This window comes from Camelina sativa, chromosome 10 (genome assembly GCF_030686135.1).
Source record: "Camelina sativa cultivar CO46 ecotype springtype chromosome 10, ASM3068613v1".
Taxonomy (NCBI): domain Eukaryota; kingdom Viridiplantae; phylum Streptophyta; class Magnoliopsida; order Brassicales; family Brassicaceae; genus Camelina; species Camelina sativa.
The window spans coordinates 4,641,113-4,650,692 of NC_141889.1; the positions used below are offsets into that span (position 1 = coordinate 4,641,113).

A 9,580-nucleotide genomic window follows, 5' to 3' on the forward strand; every position below is an offset into this window, starting at 1 on the left:
GTATATATTCATAGGGAACAAATTTAATAAAACACTATGGTATGGTATTTATATTTCAATTATTAACATGTGACATCGTTCCCATTTGCTGACCTTGCCATGAGGCACCTTGGAAGGGCCAATATTTTCATTATCACCACCGTTTAGGGCCACAAATATAACTAGTATAATTTCTTATTTTTTAAAAAATTATTCCAGAAATCTCATTAAAAACTTGTAAAAAGTAAAAACCCATCCACTGATCCAAGTTGATTCCGAGTCAATGCAGAATCCGACATATTTGAGTACCATGTTCTAGCTATTTAGTTAGTTATATCTCCCTCATTGATTCCCCATTCACATAAAAATGGATAATTGAACAAACTTGTTTCTTCTTATTAGATCACCTGCTTCATATAGTTTTTGCTAAAATAACTTCTGTCAAATTTCAAGATTTGAAATTCATTGACAAGTGATCTTTAAGTCTTCTTATGGTTGAGAAAGAACAAACAAAATGAAAACGAGTAACCCATTATTGCTGCTTTCAGGAAAACCAAATTAGAACATACGGACCTAATTAAACCATTTAGAAAACGATTTTTTTTTTGTTTGTTTTAAAATATAGTACATAATTTAAGTTGAAATGTTCAGAATAAAATATCTTGTGATGATATAAATAACCTAAAAGGTGGCATGAGAAAAAAAAAAAATACTCCATGAAGAAGAGGACTGCTAAGCAGCAAGTAGTATGTTGCTTTTGTCAAATTTTTAAAAATTTATTAAAATCTTAAGCAGTGTAAACACCTCCCCCAAATATTTCTTTCCTCATATAATTGATTTTTTTTTCATAAGGAAGAAAATACAAAACACTAAAAAGTCTATGGTCTTTGTAATTAAAAAAGTAAAGAGATCACTCCAAATTAAATTTTCACTGAATAAGCTAATTAATTATCTCCTTCTTAGTAGAGTCCCTTTTTTCAAACTACAAAACATAAACAAATGTCAAACTAAACAACAAAAAACAATTATAGAACATTATAAACGGTAGAAAAATTAGAAGAAAAAAAAAATTAGTCCATAATTTTAGTGAGATTAGGACCCACGAATAATATATGATGATTCTGGTTCATAAATCAGAAGGTTAATTAATAATTAATCAACGGTCAAAGGGTTAAGGAGAGAAGAAGAACTTAAAGAGGCAACAAAATAAAATAAAAATTGTTAAAAAAAAGGTAACAAAGACTAGTTGTTAAATTAAATGAGACCCACAAAGAAAGAACCAAAACGACGGAGAGCTTCGTCGTTTTTGAAGATTGGTTATAAATATAGAGGGACTCGTATCGACTCTGCCAACAGAACAGAACAGAACCACCTAAAAATCTCTCCACCTCTCTCTCTCATTAGCCGGAGTACGTATGATCGAGTGAAACGGTGGTGAAAGCTGTCGTTTTTTGAAGTACTGAATTCGCCGTCAGTGAAAAAAGGAGAGTGGTGTGAGAGAGATGTCGAGTCTCGAGGATATTAAGAACGAGACTGTTGATCTGGTATACCATTTTTTTTATATATTCTTATGCTCTGTTTTTTTTAAAAAAAAAAAAATCATCATGCTCATAAACTGTTCGATGATTTGCTTGAATGAGAGATCTGTAGTCTCTTTTGTCTTTACTTTTTTTTTTTTTTTTTTTTCTCATTACGTTGGAGATTTTTTGTTTCTCGGAAAAGGCTCGTTTTTGTTAATATGTACATTTGACTAATTATTAAATTGAAAAATCTGGGGAGATTTAATACTTAATTAGGGGTTGTTTTAGATAACGTTTGGAGTAACATGTAGAGTTTGTTCATAAGAGAAAAAAAGTCGATCTAAGCATGTGATAGCATATAATACAGATAAGAAAGAAACAGAGTTTTTTTTTCTTTGTTTATATCAGTGGTGGAGCTAGCTACGTCTCAATAAAGTCCAATCCTACTTGTATAACTTTTTGGTCTCTGTTTTTTTTTTTTTTTTTTTTGGATTGGGACAGCAAAATCTTAAGAACTAATTTGGTGTTATTTAGAAGATCATTATGATTTTAATCTTCTTTTTAAACAAGAAGTTTAGTTTTTTTTTTTGTTGTTGTTGTTGTTGGTTTTGGTTTTTGTACCTTTCCGTGGTACGTTTAACTTCTTTGTCTTTAAGAAACCAACAACGAACAAAAAAAAAAAAGAACACATCTTTTGTGCAGACGTAACTTTGTGAATTTTCTTGGCACACTAAAAAAAGTAAAGCTTTTTATATTTTTTTAAATGCAACTTTTACATATCTTGGACTGTGTTAAAAGCGACCAAGCATCGATTTTTACGCCGGAAAGTGTGGGAATCTCGCGGCGCGTGTGTTAAACGTCGCTATCACGTTGGTCGGTGGTGGTGGCGTGTCCCCACCTCACCACCGCAGTTTCCCCTTCCGCCGATTTTACCGAACTAGTCAACGATAGGATCTTTTACCAACGATTCTTATTATGAACTGAGTAGATAGATCCATCAAGTTCTTTGTTTTACTTAACAAAAAAGGTTTCTCTTTTTGATGATTTAGAAACTGTTCTGTGTATGTGAATGTTTTGAGTTACTTGAATTTGGTTTATCTGATCGGATTTGTTTTTTTGATTATTTTTTTTTTCAGGAAAAAATTCCGATTGAGGAAGTTTTCCAGCAGCTAAAATGTTCAAGGGAAGGATTGACAACACAGGAAGGGGAGGACAGGATTCAGATCTTTGGTCCCAACAAGCTCGAAGAGAAAAAGGTTTGAGCTTTTTGCATTTGTTGCCTTCATATAACAATATTACCTTGTCTCCTTTTAGTGTGTTACTGAATGTCTCTGGTGATTTGTACAATGATAATTGACAGGAAAGCAAACTTCTGAAGTTTTTGGGGTTTATGTGGAATCCCCTTTCATGGGTCATGGAAATGGCTGCAATCATGGCTATTGCTTTGGCCAACGGTGATGGTAGGCCTCCGGATTGGCAAGATTTTGTCGGTATTATCTGTCTGTTGGTTATCAACTCCACCATCAGTTTTATCGAAGAAAACAACGCCGGTAATGCTGCTGCTGCTCTTATGGCTGGTCTTGCTCCTAAAACCAAGGTAAATAATGATAAGAAAAATGAATGCTAAGAAGAAGTTGTACAGAACATTCCGAAATTTCTTTAGAGCTAATGTTTTTGGTTCTTTTTGTGATGTTTTCTCTGTTACAGGTTCTTAGGGATGGAAAATGGAGTGAACAAGAAGCTGCTATTCTTGTCCCAGGAGATATTGTTAGCATCAAATTGGGAGACATTATCCCTGCTGATGCTCGTCTACTTGAAGGTGATCCTTTAAAGGTTGACCAATCTGCTCTAACTGGAGAGTCCCTTCCTGTCACCAAGCACCCGGGCCAAGAAGTATTCTCTGGTTCAACCTGCAAGCAAGGAGAAATCGAGGCGGTTGTTATTGCCACAGGGGTTCACACCTTCTTTGGTAAAGCTGCTCATCTTGTGGACAGTACAAACCAAGTTGGACATTTCCAGAAGGTTCTTACAGCCATTGGAAACTTCTGTATTTGTTCCATTGCTATCGGTATGGTGATTGAGATCATCGTCATGTACCCAATTCAACGCCGAAAGTACAGAGATGGAATTGATAACCTTTTGGTCCTCTTGATCGGTGGTATCCCCATTGCTATGCCCACGGTCTTGTCCGTGACTATGGCTATTGGGTCTCACAGGTTGTCTCAACAAGGTGCCATCACCAAGCGTATGACTGCCATCGAAGAGATGGCAGGTATGGATGTCCTGTGCAGTGACAAAACCGGGACACTAACTCTCAATAAATTGAGCGTGGACAAAAACTTGGTTGAGGTTTTCTGCAAGGGTGTGGAGAAAGACCAAGTCCTGTTGTTTGCAGCTATGGCTTCCAGGGTTGAGAACCAGGATGCCATTGATGCAGCCATGGTGGGGATGCTTGCTGATCCAAAGGAGGTATATCTCTTATCCGGTTCGAATTACATTTTAGTCAGCCTCCAAGCGACAACATCTTATGTTTAATTGGGATTTTTTCGCAGGCTCGAGCTGGAATCAGGGAAATTCACTTCCTTCCATTCAACCCTGTGGATAAGAGAACTGCTTTGACTTACATCGACGGCAGTGGTAACTGGCACAGAGTCAGTAAAGGTGCTCCTGAGCAGGTAATGGATCTTCAACCCTACCAACAAATGTCTTTTGTTTTTATCCTTCCTCTTTGTACTAATTTGATTTCCCACACAGATCCTTGAACTTGCCAAAGCCAGTAATGACCTTAGCAAAAAGGTGCTCTCCATTATTGACAAGTATGCCGAGCGTGGTCTTAGGTCGTTGGCTGTTGCTCGCCAGGTAATTGTTTGACATTGATACTCATAGTTTCGGTCTTCTTTTCTTTTTTTTTTTTCTTTTTTTTTGCGTGGAAACAAATGTCTAATTGTGTTCTTATTTCTCTTTTTAGGTGGTGCCAGAAAAAACCAAGGAAAGCCCAGGTGCTCCATGGGAATTTGTTGGTCTGTTGCCACTTTTTGATCCCCCAAGACATGACAGTGCTGAAACCATTCGAAGGGCTTTGAATCTTGGTGTTAATGTCAAGATGATCACTGGTAAAATTTTGCTCACCCATTGATCTTGTTGTTCTAACTATACACCTTTACCATTTTCCCCTAACAGTCTCTTGGACTACGTATGTGGCCAGGTGACCAACTTGCTATTGGTAAGGAAACCGGTCGCAGACTTGGAATGGGAACAAACATGTATCCATCTTCGGCTCTTCTTGGTACCCACAAGGATGCCAACCTTGCATCCATTCCTGTTGAGGAGTTGATCGAGAAGGCTGACGGATTTGCCGGAGTCTTCCCAGGTTACTATTTGCTTCTTTATTGTTTTGTATTATAGACCTCACTATATGTTCATACGAATGGTGGTTATGTTAGATCTAAGCCTCTTTCTTTATTATTGCAGAGCACAAATACGAAATTGTGAAAAAGTTGCAGGAGAGGAAGCACATTGTTGGAATGACTGGTGATGGTGTCAATGATGCCCCAGCTCTAAAGAAAGCCGATATTGGTATCGCTGTGGCTGATGCTACAGATGCTGCTCGGGGTGCTTCAGATATCGTCCTCACTGAGCCTGGACTCAGCGTTATTATCAGCGCCGTTCTCACCAGCAGGGCTATCTTCCAGAGAATGAAGAACTACACTGTGCGTCTTCTCCTCTTTTTCATTCATAATTTAATCCAGTCACTTGCTTGCTTGCAATTGAAACCAATGACTCTAATTCTTTTTACTTTTTCTTTCTTGTTACAGATTTATGCAGTTTCAATCACAATCCGTATTGTGGTACGCAAATAACTCCTAGAGTTCTGTCATTTGTTGGTTTTTGTCTTAAATTATGATTTCGCTGATCATATTGTGTTGAAACTTTTTGCAGTTTGGATTCATGCTTATTGCTTTGATATGGGAATTCGACTTCTCAGCCTTCATGGTTCTGATCATTGCCATTCTTAACGATGGTAAGCAGTCTCTGTCCTTTTGTATAAACCTCAAGATCGTAACCTTTTGATAACAGTTTACTTATATCTAACGGTATCATGTGCTTCTATCTTAATCTTGTAGGTACCATCATGACAATCTCAAAGGACAGAGTTAAGCCATCTCCCACACCTGATAGCTGGAAACTTAGAGAAATTTTTGCTACTGGAGTCGTTCTAGGAGGCTACCAGGCCATCATGACTGTTATTTTCTTCTGGGCGGCGCACAAGACTGACTTTTTCTCGGTACATACAATTGAGTGAATTACTGGTGATTATATTTCCTCTTGGTTAATGTTCAGCGTTGTAAAGTAAAATTTCACTTTGGATTTATACAGGACACATTTGGTGTGAGGTCCATTAGGGACAATAACCACGAGCTAATGGGTGCTGTGTACTTACAAGTTAGTATCATTAGTCAAGCTCTGATCTTCGTCACGAGATCAAGGAGTTGGTCATTTGTTGAACGTCCTGGGGCGTTACTGATGATTGCTTTCCTCATTGCACAACTGGTAAGATCAATTGGAATCCACATTTTAAGTGATTTCTTATTGCGTACAAAGGTTCTCAAAGAAACACATGTTGAATCCATTTGTTCTTCCAAATGCAGATTGCGACTTTGATTGCGGTTTATGCCAACTGGGAATTTGCAAAGATTAGGGGTATTGGATGGGGATGGGCTGGTGTGATCTGGCTATACAGTATTGTCACATACTTCCCATTGGACGTTTTCAAGTTTGCCATTCGATACATCTTGAGCGGAAAGGCGTGGCTCAACTAGACGGCTTTCACAATGAAGAAAGATTACGGAAAAGAAGAGAGAGAAGCTCAATGGGCACATGCTCAAAGGACACTTCACGGTTTGCAGCCAAAGGAAGCTGATAACACTTTCCCTGAGAAAGGAAGTTACAGAGAATTGTCTGAGATCGCAGAGCAAGCCAAGAGAAGAGCTGAGATCGCTAGGTAAATAAACAGACCACACCCGATTCTTTTGATCTAAACATATTATTTTGTTGGAGTTAAACGCTAACTGGATTGTTCGTATGTTAAACAGACTTAGGGAGCTGCACACACTCAAGGGACATGTAGAATCAGTAGTGAAGCTAAAGGGTCTGGACATTGAAACTCCAAGTCACTACACTGTGTAGTCACATAAAAAAAAACCAAACATGATTGATCTTCTTCTCCTGTTTTGTCTTCTTCTTCTTCTTCTTTTTTTTTTTGCTTCTTCACCTCCTCTTATGATTTTTATTTACATAGGGAGAGAACTTTGTTTATTGCCATAACTCTTCCCGAATCTCATTGTTAGGTGTTCTTGTTTCTCCACATAATTCTCAAATCTGTACTTTTGCAAAATTTGCTCTTATAAAGAAACAAGGCAATGCCTTTGTGTTTTGGCACATGTAAACACTCTCTTCTTTGCTCTTATTCCATGGGCCTATGTAATCTTAATCTTCTTCATTTTACGTAATCCAGTTTTTATTGGCTTAATGACTTTGTAAACAATGCCAAAAGAAACAATAATTGTGGACCTTAATGATATGTAACTATCTTGGGACAACAAACAATTTGCAATTTTAACTGGAAAAGTTAGTTGATGAAAAGAAGTAGAAATGATCCAAAAATGAGTTTTTTTCTTTTTTTCTTTTACACTGAAACCATTTACAATCCCATTAAAAAACATGACATGAGACAAGTTGTGTAGTAGTAGTACGGCTAGAATCTTTAAGAGAAATAGAGATTTGTATAGGTGCGAGAGACTGCGAGACACGTGCAAAGATTTGGATGATGACTTCAAAGTTATGACATGCATAGTTACACTATGTCATCGGACTTTCCTCCTTTTTACATATCTAAATAATTTCGACTTTTTCTACCCATACTCAGAAGTAATATTAGTCTCTTTTGTGTTTTTTACTTCTTGTTACTACTGCTGAAAGCACATACAGAATTAACAAATCGTTTTTGTCATATATATACAGTAAAACCTCTATAAATTAATAAATACTATCAATTAATAAATTTTGGTAATCCCAAGTCACAGGATAGTGTAAAAAATAACAAAATTTGATAAGATAATAAGATAATAATTTTTTTGAAATCCTAATATAAAATATGGTCCTAATAATATTATAAATTAATAATCATGTAAATTTACATATACTTTTTTTCTACTGCATAAATTTACATATATATATATATATGTTTATATAGTAAAGTATGTTTCTCTTAAACCTCATATTATAAAATAATTGTTATGTTGTATCTTCAAATTATAATGATATAAAATATTCTATAACATTTCATAAAACAACTAAGACTTTTAAAAGTTTTCAATTTCTAAATATGCATCATCTGCATTTTGATAGTTTGATAGACTACTGAAATACGATAATTGATATTCTTATTCATAAATTTGAATATTTACGTCATTTATATAAGTGAATTTGTCTACAATATTTGTAATTCATTGTCAATAATATTTTTTAATTATTTCAAATTCAATTCCAATACCATAAAATTTACAACATCCAAAATTCTAATGTTATTTTGCAAAAATTGTCTCAATTCATAATTTTAAAAAAATTAACAATTAAAAATATACCTATAAATTAATAATTATTAATTTACACTATAAAATAATAATTATTAATTTATAGATAAATTAATATTACTATAAATTAATAAAATGTCTTGGTCCTAACATTATTAAGATATAGAGGTTTTACTGTATATGTTTTTGTTCTAGATTGAAAATTCATATGTCTTGACTCAAGGAGAAAAACAATACAAGGACAATTTATAATTAATTATACAACACATTTTGTCAGCTTAAATGATTAGAATATTAAAGTTTGGAGATTTTCACACAACACTACAATAATAAAGTAAGGAAAAAAACAGAAGACAAAATATAAGAATTTGATTTGCCAACACATCGTCTATTTGATACTATAACCGACAATATATAATGTGTAGTTCAGATTTTGGATCGATTTTTATAACTTATAAGATGTATTAACGGTCATGTGTGATATATTTCCATAACCATATTTGATTAATCAAGAAAGCTAGAAAAGAAAAAGAAAACCACTATGAGACATGCTCTTGTTCTTGAAGAAGAAACGAGAGAAAACACACACCCACACGCATGATTTTAATTTAGTTCAAGGACAAACCATGAAACAAACTATACGTTACACACTGAAACTAAGAGTCAGGTAGTTTCTTGAACAATGGACTTGAGAGCAACCGTCTGCAACTCAAGACATTTAATGTAGGTACCAATCTCACTCAACATTTCTTCTACATTCATCACTTCTCCACCTGGCACAAGCTTCTGCAATTCCCTCAGCTTCTCCTCTATTTCTCCTTCTTTATCGGATCTTTCTAGAATCCGAACTTGATTGGAAGAAGAACTACTAGTAGTGGTTGGATTCGTTGAGGAAGATAGCTTCTCTAGCAAGAAACGGCTCCATGCAAATTCTTGAGCAGACAAAGCCAAAGCCATGTCTACTTCATGCTTCACCGTTTGTTTCGAAGAGTTCTTGTTCATGTTGAGCTTCTTGAGTGCAGGAACCAAGTGGCTTGTGTATTTCCTCGTGAAAACTTCACTAGGGTTCTTGTTTGGTTCAAGAGAAAATACTCGTTTCTTCTTGTTTATGATTTGCCTCTCCATATGAGAAATTATTTTTGCTGCAAAGGAAAGTCTACAAGGGAGAAACTTGCATATATAGCAAACTTTGAATATGAGCGAGGTAGAGAAAGAGAAGAGTGGGTCCTATGTTTGTTTGTATATGACAAAGCTTGATGATGTATAAGTAATGTTGTAGAACTTATTTTGAAGTTAATTTTCTTTGTAGACATATATAAGGTAATATGTTTGGAAATTACTTTTCTTTTTAAATACAAAACACAATAGGATAATTTGATGATAGTGGTAGTCCGTAGTAATAATCTTTTTTGAAACGAAAAAAAAAAGTATTTTAAAAACAACGTAATTCGAATTTTCATCCAATATTCATGTTTTTGTATAAGATAT

General features: G+C 35.1%; 3 protein-coding genes across 3 annotated transcripts; 2 read left to right on the forward strand and 1 right to left on the reverse strand.

Moving 5' to 3' along the window:
- The first annotated feature begins 1,199 nt into the window (after positions 1 to 1,199).
- On the forward strand, positions 1,200 to 6,340 carry LOC104717180 (ATPase 2, plasma membrane-type). Its single transcript, XM_087469549.1, has 14 exons — positions 1,200 to 1,523; positions 2,636 to 2,755; positions 2,860 to 3,096; positions 3,207 to 3,968; positions 4,052 to 4,174; positions 4,254 to 4,358; positions 4,468 to 4,612; positions 4,705 to 4,869; positions 4,971 to 5,209; positions 5,315 to 5,347; positions 5,439 to 5,520; positions 5,624 to 5,784; positions 5,877 to 6,050; positions 6,149 to 6,340. Exons 1-14 carry the CDS (start codon positions 1,482 to 1,484, stop codon positions 6,317 to 6,319), a joined length of 2,559 nt encoding a protein of 852 aa, XP_087325675.1. The 5' UTR covers positions 1,200 to 1,481; the 3' UTR covers positions 6,320 to 6,340.
- Positions 6,332 to 6,946, forward strand: LOC147935800 (ATPase 2, plasma membrane-type-like). The gene is made up of 2 exons (XM_087469550.1): positions 6,332 to 6,501; positions 6,593 to 6,946. Exons 1-2 carry the CDS (start codon positions 6,332 to 6,334, stop codon positions 6,684 to 6,686), a joined length of 264 nt encoding a protein of 87 aa, XP_087325676.1. The 3' UTR covers positions 6,687 to 6,946.
- A 1,631-nt stretch (positions 6,947 to 8,577) lies between these two features.
- Positions 8,578 to 9,266, reverse strand: LOC104717181 (transcription factor bHLH146). The gene has a single exon (XM_010434716.3). The coding sequence runs from the start codon at positions 9,215 to 9,217 to the stop codon at positions 8,756 to 8,758; it is 462 nt and encodes a 153-aa protein (XP_010433018.1). The 5' UTR covers positions 9,218 to 9,266; the 3' UTR covers positions 8,578 to 8,755.
- Positions 9,267 to 9,580: the final 314 nt, after the last annotated feature.

Excerpts from the sequence above, each read along its gene's own strand:
- LOC104717180 (XM_087469549.1), top strand. The coding sequence starts at position 1,482 with ATGTCGAGTCTCGAGGATATTAAGAACGAGACTGTTGATCTG. Across the intron at positions 4,870-4,970 it reads ATTTGCCGGAGTCTTCCCAG|AGCACAAATACGAAATTGTG; the intron begins GTTACTATTTGC and ends TTATTATTGCAG. Across the intron at positions 5,210-5,314 it reads AGAGAATGAAGAACTACACT|ATTTATGCAGTTTCAATCAC; the intron begins GTGCGTCTTCTC and ends TTCTTGTTACAG.
- LOC147935800 (XM_087469550.1), top strand. The coding sequence starts at position 6,332 with ATGAAGAAAGATTACGGAAAAGAAGAGAGAGAAGCTCAATGGGCACAT. Across the intron at positions 6,502-6,592 it reads AGAAGAGCTGAGATCGCTAG|ACTTAGGGAGCTGCACACAC; the intron begins GTAAATAAACAG and ends TATGTTAAACAG.
- LOC104717181 (XM_010434716.3), bottom strand. The coding sequence starts at position 9,217 with ATGGAGAGGCAAATCATAAACAAGAAGAAACGAGTATTTTCTCTTGAA.